We start from the raw sequence: 15991 nt of genomic DNA, 5'->3' as shown, positions 1-15991 counted from the left end.
TTTATGATATTGAAATATTGTTTTGATAAAATATTAAACATTAGTTTTAAATTTAAATATATTTCAATTCAAATGTAATTTGTTAATTAGGAGGAAAAGGTTAATCAAAATGTGAAATAATGTTGCTTTTAACATAAAATATGGATTGTTATTGATTCGTTAATGTGTTGGTTTAGATTCTGGTATGGGTGATGGAGAGCTGACTGAAAAGCTAAACTTGAAGGCTGAAAAGTTTTTAGCATCTGCATGGATGATTATAGTTTCAAGTAACTTTTTATTTAACTTTGATAGTTGAATTACACTTTGATTTGGTTGTTTAATTTGTAGTGTGAACCGAACTGCGAACAATACGAGGATTATAGTTTTTGTATGGATTATATATGTGGAATGTGGATCATCCATAGCAATTTTTGTATGGATTATATATGTGTTTACTAAGATTATATATGTGGATTATATGTGTTTTCAGCATCTGTAAGGTATTTTTTTGAATTTATAGTTTTTTCTTTGAAAATCAAAGCAGACAATGATTTTTTTCAATTATATGGAATACTGTTTTCGGTTTATGAAACCTCGAATTAACGAACCAAAAAAATCGATTTCACATATTTCGGTTTTTAACCATTCGGTTTCGGTTTATATTTTAAAAAATCGTTTATATCGGTTCGATTCAATTTTTGCTAAAAAACTGAACCGAACCGAATACACCCCTAACTATGGGTGCATAGGTACCCAAAATAGCTTCGAAATTTTCAAGCATCGATGCACTCCTTAATGTATCGATGCACCTTAAAAAATTGTCTTAGTGCATCGGTACCCATTCATATTGTACCAATGCACCTGTTAATAATAAACCGGTTTCACCCGAAAATCATCAACACTTCACCCAAATTTTCATGTATAAAATCCTTATTATGCTACTAAACTCATCTATAACAACTTTAACCAATTCCTATCATTCCAACACTTTAAAATCTTCCATATTGCATCCAAATTCTTAAAGTTAAGAATTATACCCAATTTTCTATGTTATCCAAACTTTGATTTAACACTTAACACTTATAAATTCTTATTCACACCTATGACAATTTAAATTTAGTTTCAAATTCAACTTATCAACTCTTTTCCAGAAATTCACTTAAAAACACATTCTATTTAATCTTTCATAACTTCATCATCTTTTGATTTTAGGATAAATTAAGCTTTCCTTAAGCTTAATTATCATCTAAGGATCAAAACCCATACTTAAAATCAACAAACCATCAATAAAACAGAAAACTCACATTTGCTTGGCCCTCTCTCTCGTATGAAGAAGAAGAAGAAGATGACGATGATGAGAAAATTGTGTGGAATCAAAATGGATTCCACGTGTTTCCCTTATCTTATAAGGGAAATAAAAATCTTTCATGTCAAATGACCATTTTGCCCTTTAATTCTTTTAATAATTACTAATAACTTTCAGGAAATATTTCCACATAAATTCTTGAACTATTCTACTATTTCACTTTAATCACCAAATTCTAAAATTTTACAATTCAGTCACTAACACATAGTTTGGGATGTTACATTATGCAACTTACTAAATCTCATCAAATGAACTACATGTAGTATAGATGAGTTGAGAGTGAGTTACCTGAGTATCTAAGTTGCTGGAAGTTTCAAAGGCTCAACCCAAGGTAAGTTTCTCCTTCCCCCTTGCTTGAGAGTTTTCCCCAACTTCTCTCACTAGCAAGAAGAAAATGTTATGGTTACTAATTGAATTTTAGGGCTGAGAAAGGTTTAGAAACACCTCTTAAAGTCTAAACTTCCAGATAAACGAATCAAATCTCAAGAGTCTCTCAAACTTCTCAAAACCCATTTGAGGCTATCAACTCTAAACTTTGTAAGAGTGGACTTGAAATAAAGCTTTAGGAGTAAGGAAGATGATTCTTACCTTAGATTTTCTTTGCAACACTTGGAAAACAATAAAAAATATAAATGAACATTATACGAATATTTTTCACAAACAATTTATCAAACACTTTCATCATTTTTGTTTTACAGCCGACAATTTTTATTTTTTTGAGTATAATCACCGATATCCGATCTATTGATCGACTAATCCGAATCGGGTACTGTAAAGGCAAGGGTGATACTCCCAACTCAGTTTGTTCCATTCACAATTATTAAGATTCGAACCCTTAACATTATTTAAAAGATCTAATTTTTCATCCTACTATACCAACTGGTTGTTGGTATTATTACGTTGACATCTTATAATTTTGAGTATAAATAGCTTATTCGACTTGAAAATCACCGTCTCCTTCGATTTTAACTACTTTGCCCAAGCAGTCACATGACCTCCGAGTTTCTTCTACAACACCTTCAACGTTTCATCAAACATTCAAACCAAATCAAGCAAACCCATTCGCTGCTGATCACCGGCGGCCACCTCCTCAACAACCGGCAAAGCCAAAACACTTCTTCAAAATGGAAGGCAACGCTTCTTTACAACACCTTAATAAGAGCCTATCTCCACATAATCCCACATCTTTCCCTTACACTCTTCACCCTCATGCTCGGTTATCAAACACCCCCCAATGCCCACACTTTCACTTCTCTTTTCAAAGCCGCCTCTTCGTCTCTCTCCTTAGCCACACTCACTTGCTCACCCCTCCATGCCCAAGCACTGAACCGTGGCGTATTGGCTGATCCGTTCGTGCAATCATCGTTGCTCGGTGTGTATGCTAGACTCGGTGGTTTGTGCAATGCGTGTAAAGTGTTCGATGAAATGCTTAGCCCGTGCATTGTCGCGTGTAATGCGATGCTCGATGCTTTTGGGAGGAATGGTGAGATGGGTTCTGCCCTTTTCCTCTTTAACTGCATGATTGAAAAGGATGTGGTGTCTTGGACAAGTGTTATGAATGGTTTTCTAAGGAGTAAACAGTTTGCAAAGGGGATTTGGGTTTTTGAGAAAATGATGGATTTTTCAGTGAGGCCTAATGAGGCTACTTACGTTAACGTGTTCTCTTGTTGTGCTAATTTAGAAGAACGAAGTGGGTTTTACCTAGGGAGACAGATACATGGGTATATTTTCAGAAATGAAGTTGCTATGACCATTTTCATGGGGACAGCATTGATTGATTTTTATGGAAAGAAAGGCCATTTAGAGATTGCTTTAGGAGTATTTAATCAAATGTTGGTTAGAAAGGTTTGTACTTGGAATGCAATGATCTCTTCACTTGCATGTAATGGAAGAGAAAAGGAGGCATTGGACTTGTTTGAGAAGATGAAAGTGGATGGAGTGTATCCGAATGAGGTTACATTCGTTGCTGTTCTTACGGCATGTGCTCGTACCAAGAGAGTCCAGTCCGGCTCGGAACTCTTTCGATCGATGCAGTGTCGATATGGCATTGTGCCGATAATGGAACACTATGGGTGTATGGTAGATCTTTTAGGCAGAGCAGGGCTTTTAACTCAAGCAACCGAGTTACTGAACACTATGCCATTTCAGCCCGAAGCATCGGTGTTGGGTGCGCTTTTAGGCGCTTGTAAGATTCACGGTGCCTTCGAACTCGGAAATGAAGTTGGGAGAAGGTTGCTTGAGTTGCAGCCACGACATTGTGGTCTCTATGTAGCATTATCTACCATAAATGCTGATAAGGAGAGATGGGATCGTGCAGCTGATTTGAGGAAATCGATGGTAGAAGCAGGTATTAAGAAAGCTCCAGCTTATAGCTTCATTGATTCCTTGTGAGTATTCATGGTCAATACTAATTAAAATATTAGAGAATTCATTCTTTAATTTTAACTTTGGATTGAACAATCAAATATTCCCCAAGAAAAAGAGTTATCACTCTTATCCGAATAGAAATCTACTATGAAGATGCAAGCAAATCAGTATGATGAGATTTACATATGAAATACAAATGAAACTCATGCTTGCTTGGCTTCTTTTTAGCCTTACTAGAATGAATATTATTGAAATTTTGTTTGACATTATATATATAGGCGTTACTATATTAAAAACCGAAATAACCTCCAGATTAGTTAGAAAAATATCTCTCAAACTACCTACGTAGTACTACGTCGTGTCCTATAAAACGCGTTTAATAGACTTCGCAAAATTTAATATATATTATAATTTAAAATTTAATATATATATATATATTGGATTAACCACTAGTAAATGATATAGTAATTAACTAATGTAAGGAATTTAGTATCTCATTTAACTAAGATTAATTGATTGTCGATAAAAAAATATGTGTATTAAAATATCTTTAAAGTGAACTTATTAACTTTAGTAACAAAAAGAATTATTATTTTTTTTTATTAAGCTAAGGTGATTACAAAATAGAATATGTTCTAAATACTCTCAACTATTTGACAATGATCGCTCAATCACCATACTTCAATCGTTGATGCTCGAACTTGTGACATCTAGGATCAACAATGATTCATTTAACCACCGAAATAAATTAGTTCATTTCAAAAGCAATTATTATTCTATCTAAAGATTACGAGTATTACGTATTCTAATCGCTCAATCTATAAGGAATACCCAAAGTGGTGCTATTTGTTCAATCCATAAGGAATACACCCTGTTTGGTTCACGTAATATCCTATTACCGGGGAATGGAATCCACATTCTTCCGTTTGGGGTATATTACCGAGAATGTGATTACCTCTCTTCCCTTAGGTATTGTTGGATTACCGGCGTTTTGGACTAAAATGCCTTCTTTTTTTTTCAAAATTATCCTTCTTCTGTCGTTGAATAATAAAAATTCTACGAAGGTTAAATTACAAATTTATCCTTAAACTATTTTAGATTTACAAAAAAATCCATAATTATAATTTTATATGAAGTTCAGTGGTTAAAATAAAATTTTATCATTTCATTAAACATATTTATCTTTTTGATTTTGTAAAAAATTATATAAATTTTATGAATTTAAATTTTTTAAAGAAAATATATAAATTAATTATAATAATATTATAATAGAATTCAACTTGTTAAAAAACAAATATATAATAAGGACAATTTGGTAAAATATACATTCCAATAATCTTTTATTACTTTAACCAAACACGGTAATCTTACATTCCTACTAAACCAACCAAACACAAAATATAACATTCACGGTAATCCTATTCTATAGTAATTTTTATTCTTAATTAACATTCCGTTAACTAAAGTTTTTAAGTACAAAAGTTGAAGCCCCAAGCACGTTCCTCGTTACCATCCTTTATCTGTTTGTATGTTTCATCATTTTCTTCTTCTATTTTGTCCTTGTTCCTTCTTGTGGCAACTTGAAAAGGAAAGCCTTTTTTGACTCAGATGAGCTGACTATTTTTTAGGCTCCGAAAACTCTGCAAAAGGAAAAACACTTCTTTTAACGCCAGAGGTGAGAGAGTCTCTTCATTGTTTGTGTGGACTTTCATGACTTGCTGTATGTTGATTCCCCCGTTCTTTTACCATCTTCATAGCATGCATTTTTCTAGCTACTTGTTTTCTGGGTTTTCTTTGCATTTGCAATGCCCGTGTTAACAAGAAAGTGAGTCAACTCGGTGTGGTATTTTGCAGGAATCATTGCAGAAAGAACAATGGACGGTGTAGATGGGGAAAGGAGGAGGAGGAGGAGGAGGAGCTTCAAAGAACGGCTGGGATTCAAAGTCATGCGGTGTTGTGGGTCCAACTGGGGATTCGGGTCAACGACTATGAGCCGCAGAGACGAAGATGAAGTTGAAACGGAAGGAGCAGTTCGTAATCCGGATCCAGTTTGAGTCAACCCGGCTCTGGTTTCGTCGGGCATTATCCTAGCGGCGGCTTTTGCAGCGGAGCGACATTTGCGGGCATCGCATGAACCGCAAGGATCGCCGGGGACGCCGCTGAGGGTGTCGTTGATGAGGCTGCTGGAGGAGGAAGAGAAAGGGAGGAGCAATAATTGGGGAGTGATTCGACGTGCTGCGTGTGCATGGGGAGGAAGAAAGGTGCAGCGTTTATCTCATGTGGACATACTTTTTGCAGGGTTTGTTCGAGGGAATTGTCATGGAATCGAGGGTCTTGTCCCCTCTGCAACCGCTCGATCCTCGAGATTCTTGACATTTTCTGATCATCCTCTATCCTTGATGACTGTGATGATGATGGTCAATGTCTGATCAATACGTGACATGATGATGATGATGATGATGATGATGGCGCCTACAGATCACAAGATCTTGGAGAACGAGGGCGAGGAAGAAAGGGAACTAATTGGTCAAATTTCATGAGAGGTCCATGAATTATATGTACTTTTGTGAATTTAGTTTTTACTATTATTTGATCATTTCAAAAAAAAAAACCATATGTTATAGGAATATTTGTCATACGATTTGACCAAATTATTTTTGTTATAGGAATATTTGGAATTATCTTCCTATTCTCTATTATTTGAATTATGTTTACTTCTTCAAAAATATACAGTAATTACCTGTTTATTTTTTTTTGAAGAATTACTTGATTAATGTTGATTTTTGTGTGAAAATGTTAATATTTTGTATAACTGAATGGTTATAATTTATACAAATAATTATGATATAAAGAATTAAAATATGCTTAAATAGTTCAAAATTTTAATTATTATATTTCTATATAATAATGTTGTATTGTTCAAACGCACTCTTAATAATATTAAACTAATAAATCTGTATATATATATATATATATATTACGATTTTCCTTATAAAAATCACAAACATAATGTTAATATAAATTATTAACATTCACGTTGATAAAATTTAATACATAAATATATATTTTTGTCCTTTTATTAGCGGATATATATGCCCAAAGTATTGGGAAAAATTCATTGAGATACTGATAAGACAATGATAAAATATAGGGTAAACTATATATTTAGTACTTAAATTATCAGTTTTAATCCGTTTTAATACTTAAACTTTTAATTTTTTTTAAATCATACTTAAAATTTAATTTTCATTTTATTTTAGTACTCGCCGTTAAAAACTAAAAGCATTTAACACCTAACTATCAATGTTGGTCCATTTAATACCTAAATTTTCAATTTTTTCAAAACTTAACGTTAAATTTTGAACGAAATATTAAAATGAAACAAAAACTAAAGTTTTTAACGGTGGTAACTTTAAGTATGGTTTTGATAAAATTGAAGATTTAAATATTAAAATAGATCAAGACTGATCGTTTAGATATTAAACGCGTAATTTACCCTAAAATATATTGTACTAAAAAAACGAGAATTTATGTTCGAATATTAAAAAAATTATTGTCAAGGAAAATAATTATAAATCTTGAATATAAACTATAGTAATTAATTTATGTCAGATTCAGACATTTGATTCAAGCTAGTTCTTCAAGCTATAAATAATAATAATAGCAATAATCATTAATAATCCACAATGAACCTATCGACCCATTTCCCCTTAAATCACACGTTTAAGCTAGTTTCACAACACAGGGAAAGATGCAAAGTTTCAATTTCCATATTATGAAAAAGTTACCGTTCAAGCTGCAAGTACAAGCACTTTAATCGTTCCTCGACTGTTTGCCGCCAGCATCGTCGGGCCATCGCTCCTCCAACATATCGCACTGATGAAGTGAGACCCTCCATCCTCATCGGCATCGGCCATGTCAGAACCAAATCTACGCCAAGCTGCAGGGTTAGAGATAGCCTGCAAGAGTAAAATGTAACTTGGACTATAAATTGGTTTGACGCCAAAATACTATATTCTCCCACATGTTTAGATTGTTAACAAACCTTGTGATAAACAAATACTTCATTAGTTTCGCTTCCGCAGGCAATGTACTCGTTATTTACCGTAAGACCAACGAAATTCTTCTCGTTGGTGTGACCTTTAAACGTGCGCAGCTGACACAATATAGAACACTCGGTCAGATGGTAACTACAAAGCCGCATGCCGACGCTTTTAGTAACAGATTCTTGCCAACGTAATCCTTTCGTCTTAGTTTCAGCAAAGATATAACAAATTTATATGGTTAGCCTGTTAGCCATGTAACTTATTTGGTAGACTTACCGGTAAATTTTCTTTTACATCCCATAAGCGAAGAGTGCCGTCTGTAGATGCAGAAGCCAATTCATTGTTGGACAAAAATTTCACATATGAAACAGTTTTCTTGTGTCCACCAAATACATACAGGGGTTGGCTGATATTTCTCAAGTCATAATAGTGAATGTGATGATCGGCGGAACCGACCTGCAAGAATTCAAAAACCTCAAACTTAACTAAACTCTTCTTTATTGATGATTGTCTGAAACTTATGCAAGTATTTCTGTTGTTGGAAAACAAAAAAAAGTTGAATTTATTTAACCAAGACATACTGCCACATGAACGCTGGATCCAGGATTGTACTTGACAGAACAAATGTTCGCTTTCACGTCGATGTTGAGAACACTGGCTTCTTGTTTCGTGCACCAAACTTTGACCTGGCAAATAGAAATTAGGTTACACACTTTAAATTGCAAAATCGAATACCCTAACAATCATAAAGTCAATTGCTGAACTAAATGGCTATTCTATCAAAAAGTAGCAGGGCCTTGTCATGCCGGAAACAGTTTCTACAGGGATGCACATCTCAGAATCTTGTAATCTACATAGAGAACATAAAATGCAACTAATTTGATAGTTCATTTTGCTTAATCATGAAATGGAACTTGTGTTTCTCATATAAAACCAACAACAAAAAGGTGAATTCACCCATTGTTGATCTCATCTCAACAGATAAACTGCAAGAGAACCATATTCAATGCAATCAAGGTTCATGGAGAAGTTATTTTACCTTGCAGTCGTCACTACCAGATACAAGCATTGAAGGTTCAGTGCAACAAAAGTCAACACTCCAAGCTCGCTTTTCATGTTCCTCATATTCCATCAAACTCTGTAAAGTTGACAATCACTTTATTTAAGATTTAACTGTAGATGACTGGAGCCTGAACTACAATCAATAAACTTGTGCAGAGCAACCAGCATGGGAATTATATGTGAGCCATAAAAGTGAAGAGTTATTCTTCATACCTGCCGAGTCGTTATGTCCCAGACAGTGACTATCCCATCATAATCACAGCTAGCAATATGGTCTCTATAGTACTTATTCCAACTCAAGCAACTAAGTTTGGATCGGGTTGACATTTCAACAATAGGACAATGCACACCTGCTGGTTCATTCACAACCTGCAGAAAATCAAATAGGCAATTTTTCACCAGTGAAGCAAAGACAATTACCATCCAATAACACTAATACATACATCATCAGTATAAAAGAATGACATTCTAATAGTTTTCAGGGAAAAGTGATCCCTTTAATGAAAGCTCTAAAAATTACCTACAAGATTAGGTGGCTTTGAATTCCATTTATATGAATGCTTCCACCATTATAGAAAATTCAGAAATCGTGAATTCCAACAAACCAACCTAAAATATTTCATCCAATTCTTACCGAGGAAAACTCAAAAACCTTGATGCGCCTTGACACCCCAGCAGTAGCAAACAGCTCATCATCACGATCAAATTCAATACTGCAAATTAATTCTACTGGTTAGAAATTCCAAACAAGTTGAACATGGAAATTTTATGAAAATAGAAGTTCAAATGATCAGTACAATTTTTTTGGTTCACAACACTAAATGTTTGGATAAGTCTAAACACATTACCCAATCAAATCAGATCTCCAAGAAATTACAAAACAAGTTAACTCAGGAGCTGTCAGAAATCATAAGAATAGGACCAAAATTGTGTGAAAATACAAAAGGAAACATGTTAATGACTCACAAATGAAACACGCAGAATGATACATTTTGCACTTACCTTGAAACAATGTTAGCAGAGTGGAAGATATCATCATGCCTAAGCTCAGCAATGACCCTTAATCGACTAATTTGAACATTAAAAAAAAAGATAAATATCCAAAGTATAAAAATGATAAATATTACAGAAAAGGAAATAACATTCATAACGTGAGATCCAGAAATTTTCCCTCAAAAAGAAAATTTTGATGAATTTATGAAATAAGATCACTGAAAAGAAAGATATGTACCTGTATCTTGTAAAAGATGAGAGCACCGACTGAAAATCCTCAAGCCCAGGATTATAACCATCTCTATTAATTGCAGTTTGGTCTTTATCTTCTTGTTTATGAAGTTGCTTGATCCAATGCCGCCGCTTTTGCAAGTAACTCTCTTGTAGATCATTAAACTGTAGCAAGAGGTAATTATAATATATTCATCCAACAAAATGTCTATTTATCTGAGCAGGATATATAGCTAATGTAACTCTAGCAAAAGTGGGAGGTCTGAATTGTTCCATATATCGTTTGAACAGAGTGCTACTAAGAGTGCTACTAAGAGTGTTTCAAGGGACCAGTTATAGACATGCAATCTAGTGGAACAGTTAAGTCTTATGTGCATGCACTTCCACTAGAAGACTTTTAGTAAATGGGGTTCTCATTGGACAAACAAATTCGAACCAGCTCATGTTGTAATCACAAATAAGTACAGCATTGCACCACACAACAGGAAAGGAAAAATAAGCAAAAAACCTAACCTGTGCATGGACCCTCCTCTTTCTTGCTACAGCCAACCCTGAATTAATATCATATGCTGAATCTGACTCACCATAGGCATTGTTACTTCTGAATCCCAATGAACTCACTTGAGCTTTTGCATCAAACTTGTTCTGTGAAATGGCAGAACCCGTCCGGCGAGCACCAGATGTATTGCCATTTTTATGTTTATCAATCAATGAGGGTAACGCTTTTGCAGTAAATGAATCATCAACAAGCATTCTTAGTTTCACAGAGCATCTCTCTTTTGCCCTATACAATTCTGTCCTACGTTTCTGTACAGCGCTTATGTCCTCCTTAATATATTGGAGATCAGTTTGAATCTTCATTAAATAAAAAGGGAAAACATATAAGACTATCAGTGAAAATATAAAACAAAACTAGCCTTAACCACTCTCCTACCCACCCCCCCCCCCCCAAATAAGAAAGCTAAAAGAACCAAAAAGAGTAATTTAGAACAATCGAAAGCAAATGAAAGGAGTGAAGGTGCTCAACTAGATGCATCCAACGAGCATGGACCTAAAGTCAAAAAGCAGAGTAAGGCCAACTATACAAGATGATTCTGAAAGCAAAGTATCATTCTCAGTGGGCTTTATCCGTAGGTTGTCTAAATGATCATTTATGCGTTTCATACCATTGATTCTTATGTGGTTCCTTTTCTCTTGCATCAATATTATTACTGGCTTGAAGCTAAGAATTCAGATTCAGGTTCCATGCGCAATTTCAGTTAATGCAATCAAACTAGTAGATTGTGTATGCGCAATTAGTTTTAACTTCTAATGGATTGTTTATGAACTAGAGAGTTATATCCCTACTTATATATACAGGGAAAGCATTTCCAGGAACATGTAAAATCAAGTTTAAGGACCTCCTTAAGATCTTCAAGCTTTTGCTTCCTTAGGCAGTGCAAGAAATCAAGTAGAATCTTCATATTTGTCTCTGCTTCTTCTTGCTCCATCTTTCTCTTCTTATCAACAAGAAGAGACAACAAGCCATCTATCTCCTTGGCTGACACCTCACAACCCTGTCTAAGGATCACAAGGAGACCCATTATGTTAAATAATATCAACCACTCTTTGTAGCAAGCAAAGGTGAAAAGAACGAATCCATAATTAGATTAAAAAAGTTAAGATCGACTAATGATAAAACCCATTCATCAGAAATTCAAGAAGGTTCTTTAGCGATTGAAGATATGAATGTGAAGTATTCAAACAAATGCATAACCACATTACCAAACTGATTAGATTCCCTCGTACAACTTAAGTTCAAAATGCTACTATCATAATTCATAATTGGTGTTTCTGGAAAATAATGCTCTAATATAGTAGAACAGACCTGCTGTATAGCTTGACGAAGTTGTTCTACTGGAGATGCTGTCCTAGCTAATTGACGAGCATGGGTTTTCTTCAGTAACTACAGGAGTAAAAAGACTGTCAATAAAAGTGATTAGAAGTCTATACAGATAAGGATAACAACACAGGTAAATAAGTAAAAAAACCAGGAAAAGCATATATATTTTCTTTTGGTGTAATTTGTAAACCAAGGGTATCCCCAAGCCACATTGGACTTGAGACTATTCTTCGTCAGGCAGACAGCATATATGTGCAATGTCAGTTGCATGGATGAACATAAAACAAAACTAAATATCACAATAGGCTGTTTGAAGGGAACATGACAAAGAAGTTCCGATTTACTTGCCATGTTGATCTTTCCTACCTCTATACTAGGAATTGAGATATGCATCAAGCATCGTTACTGAAAAATGTATGCACTAAGCAAGAAACAAGAATACAAGTAAATAGAATTTCCACAATCCACAATCTATCCAACCAAATTCATCTTTGTTTAACCAATTAACCATGGATACCTAAGTTTAAAAAAAAAATCCTTCCATGAAATTCGAGATAAAGACTATCAAATACACCACTGAATTAATGTCTCCATCCATGTAAATGATGTCATTTATCCAAATTGGAAATAATAATGAATTAAATATGGATTTGCCATTTCAAGGGCGCAACACGGCATCGGCGATTTAGAAACATAGTTACTTTCAGGGAAAAAATAAAGCCATATCATCCGCAACAGCAATTTAGTACTATGGCTACACTTTGATCAAGCTTTAATGTACTTTTTCATTAAAAATATCCAAACCTAAAAGTTCTAGTTCTCAAGAGTTAAATAAAGGATCATCCTACATACTGATCATTCAGAAAAATATAAGCAAGATTGAAAAAGGAAAATAGACCTTATTAAGCAGAAAATTAGGGAAGATACGGTTATTGGCGATATGACGAGAACAACAAGGACAATCGCTCTTATTCCGAAGATGAGTCAAAATGCACATATAACAAAAGCTATGACCGCAGGCCGTCAGAAAAGCGTCTTTGATTATCTGCATGCAAATAGGACAGAGCATATCCTTGTCCAGATCAAATTCCGCAGCGTCTTCCTCCGCCGAGGACGGCTGCACCGGATTCGTAGGAGGAAGATGATGAATCGTAGGCGGAGGCGGCGGAAAATTCGCGGAGCTCATCGGCGATGGAGGCGGCTGTTCAGATTTAGTGGCGGTGGGGACAAGTGCTCCTCCCATTGAACTCTCTCCCATGTTTACCTCTAACAATCCTCTTTTTTAACGCGTAGTTGAATTTATAAGTGATTACGGAGCCAAAAAAGTATATATCGATTAGTTCTTGCTTTGCTGGTCTAGCCGGGGAGCATTTTGCGTCCGTATGAAAGGAAAAGAAAATGGTTTATGTGTTATGAAGCAGTGTGAGTGATTGGTAGGGAAGAGGGAATGTTTGTTTAAGCAGAGATTTTGTGAGGGTGAAAAGAGAACACGTTGGGCGGGAGATTTCTCTCTTTATTCGTTTGGCTCAGCGGACTACACACAGGCAGACATGCTATTATATTTAATGGGATAAATCACTTTTTAATCTTTCAAGTTTCTGATTTTTTCAATTTGGTCTTTAAACATTTTTATCCACACCAATTGGTAAATTTGAATTGTTTATCATTTTGATGATATGAAAATTTAAGACTATCTATGCCATATGGGATAATATAATAGCTCCAAATCATCAAAAAGACTGAAAATAAAAAAAAAATATTAATTTCAAAGGTTATTGGGAAAAAGTTGCATAAGTACATACTAAATTCAACATGTCATTGTTAAACTCCATGGGGCTCAAAGTCTAAGGTAAAATTAGTTTCGCAATTTCCGAACTAGTCCCTATACTCTTCGTATATTTGGAATTTAATCCCCTCTACTTTTATTTTGATGCAGATATGTCGTTGTTTGTTTTGATCGAGTGAAAGTAAGTGATGATAGGTTTGGAATTCGAATTGCTTGTTTTTTTCAATGGCTCAATATCAGTACACGGAATCATTTGTATTATATTTGATAAACTGCTTAATAAATTAAACAATGTCATATCGAACTTTTAACGGTATTCAATTCACCATAATCTTCCTTGGGCTCCTTCAAACCAATAGACATATCATCAGCAGAATCAGCTTTCTTCTTCCTCTTCCTCTCTTTCTTGCTCATGGTCTTCTAGCTTCGAGACACCTCGTCTTCAAAAGCATTGAGAATGTCGGATATCAGCTGCCGGTTGGGCGATGAGTCTCACTTGGCCCAGTGTAGACACTAACTTTCGTCCATACACATATATATTATACAGTTTGCAAATTGTTTTTGAAAATACATATATAGTTTAAAACATTTTTGAAAATATGTATATTATATAGTTTTTAAAATATTTTTGAAAATTATATAATATATAGTTTTTGAAAACGTTTTTAAAATATATATAATATATACTTTTGAAAACGTTATGAAAACATTTATATAATATATAATTTTTAAAAACCATTTTGAAAATATATTTTTGAAAATTATATAATATATAGTTTTTGAAAACGTTTTAAAATATATATAATATATACTTTTGAAAACGTTATGAAAACATTTATATAATATATAATTTTTAAAAACCATTTTGAAAATACATATAATATATAGTTTTTTTTTTTTAAAAAAAAACATTTTAAAATTTATATATTATATGTTTTTGAAAACGTTTATATATATATATTATTATTATTTATTTTTATTTTTAATTTATTTATTTCTCATTTATTTTTGTGCAGGGTCCATGTCCAATAACAGTCCAAGTCTGGTCCAAACACTGGGCCTGAACCAGCCCAGCAGCAAGATGGAGATCAACGGTCAAGGTTGCAGTTGTCTAGGGTTTCATTTAACCCTCAACAGCGCCGCAAAATCAGGAGGTCAAGAGCCATGCGAAACGGCCGGACGTTGGCCGAGGATCCCGGGACTGAACCATCCCGGGATTTCAGCAGTAACGTTCATGACCCCGTTATTATCGGAGTAGACCACCGGTGGGGTGGGTATAAATACCCCACCACGGTGACCGACACAGGGGGCCATAGCCACAGTAAAACCGAGCGAAACCAGAACCCACAGCAAGCAGATAATCATCGGCCAACAAATCAAACCGCAAAACTACATCCACAGTAAGCCAACACAGAAACCATCAATAAACACAAAAACGATACAGCCAACAAATCGAAGCCAACACAACCACAAAACAAAAAAACAAAAAAAACAAAGCAGAATACAGATACATCAACAGAAACGAAAAGGCCGAAGCCCTTCTTATCAAGAACAACACAAGAGAAGAAAGGGGCCATCGAAACCCGAAGCGTCACCGACGGAAAAGGTAAAAAAAAACAAAGTTTGTTCCCTAGATCTACGCCGGTGGGGGCATTATTTAGGTGTTTGGGCTTCGGTTTTGGGTTGGAGAGGTTGAGAGGAAGCTTTGGGGGGTATTTTCGTTTTCTCGGCCACCGCCGGCGGTGGCCGGCAATGGCGGCGGTGACGGTCGGCCTGGGGCCGGCCATCCTCTCCGATGAGGATGTAGAGAGAATTCAGAGAACCAAAGGTTCTCTCTGTTTAGAGAGAGAAAGCTATTGTTGAGAATGAAGAGAGTTAGGCCATTTGGCCTTGGTATCATGTATTTATGCAGGATCCAAAACGGCGCCGTTTCACCTAGGGGTCTTCTGTGTATTTTTTTTTCATGGGTAAACTCGGTCCTCGGCCATCAGGTTTTTTCATACTTGTAATTTGGTCACTAAATTTTATTTTTCAGTATTTTAATTTGGAATTTTAATTTGTTATGCTTATATTTTAGTCCCCAAGTTATATATTTCCGAATCTGGCCCAAGGTTTTATGCAAATTTTATTTTGGTCACTGATTAATATCATTTTTTATATTATTTTTAACCTTTTTTTATTTATTCAATTTCGTTTCTTTTTTTTTTATTATTCTATTGTTTTGTTATTTATTTATTTAATGTTTAATTATTATTTTATCATCTAACATTTTTCGACAT

General features: G+C 34.6%; 2 protein-coding genes across 2 annotated transcripts; one reads left to right on the top strand and one right to left on the bottom strand.

Moving 5' to 3' along the window:
- Positions 1–2328: 2328 nt before the first annotated feature.
- On the top strand, positions 2329–3978 carry LOC120151745 (putative pentatricopeptide repeat-containing protein At1g10330). Its single transcript, XM_039164112.1, has one exon. It carries the CDS (start codon positions 2336–2338, stop codon positions 3734–3736), a length of 1401 nt encoding a protein of 466 aa, XP_039020043.1. The 5' UTR covers positions 2329–2335; the 3' UTR covers positions 3737–3978.
- A 3397-nt stretch (positions 3979–7375) lies between these two features.
- On the bottom strand, positions 7376–13300 carry LOC120151857 (E3 ubiquitin-protein ligase COP1-like). The gene is made up of 14 exons (XM_039164181.1): positions 12825–13300; positions 11912–11989; positions 11445–11600; positions 10558–10899; positions 10052–10209; positions 9823–9888; positions 9455–9533; positions 9034–9189; positions 8798–8896; positions 8340–8444; positions 8035–8214; positions 7758–7868; positions 7487–7671; positions 7376–7435 (listed from the first exon to the last, which is right to left on the bottom strand). The coding sequence occupies exons 1-13, from the start codon at positions 13182–13184 to the stop codon at positions 7504–7506; spliced, it is 2058 nt and encodes a 685-aa protein (XP_039020112.1). The 5' UTR covers positions 13185–13300; the 3' UTR covers positions 7376–7435; positions 7487–7503.
- Positions 13301–15991: the final 2691 nt, after the last annotated feature.

This window comes from Hibiscus syriacus, unplaced genomic scaffold (assembly GCF_006381635.1).
Source record: "Hibiscus syriacus cultivar Baekdansim isolate YM2019G1 unplaced genomic scaffold, ASM638163v2 tig00111069_pilon, whole genome shotgun sequence".
In the NCBI taxonomy this organism is placed as follows: Eukaryota; Viridiplantae; Streptophyta; class Magnoliopsida; order Malvales; family Malvaceae; genus Hibiscus; species Hibiscus syriacus.
This window is presented reverse-complemented; position numbering and strand designations above follow the sequence as displayed.

Coding starts and splice junctions, on each gene's coding strand:
- LOC120151857 (XM_039164181.1), bottom strand. CDS start 13,184: ATGGGAGAGAGTTCAATGGGAGGAGCACTTGTCCCCACCGCCACTAAA. Junction 11,990..12,824: donor CTAATTTTCTGCTTAATAAG/GTCTATTTTCCT, acceptor TTACTCCTGTAG/TTACTGAAGAAAACCCATGC. Junction 7,672..7,757: donor AAGTATTTGTTTATCACAAG/GTTTGTTAACAA, acceptor TTACTCTTGCAG/GCTATCTCTAACCCTGCAGC.
- LOC120151745 (XM_039164112.1), top strand. CDS start 2,336: ATGACCTCCGAGTTTCTTCTACAACACCTTCAACGTTTCATCAAACAT.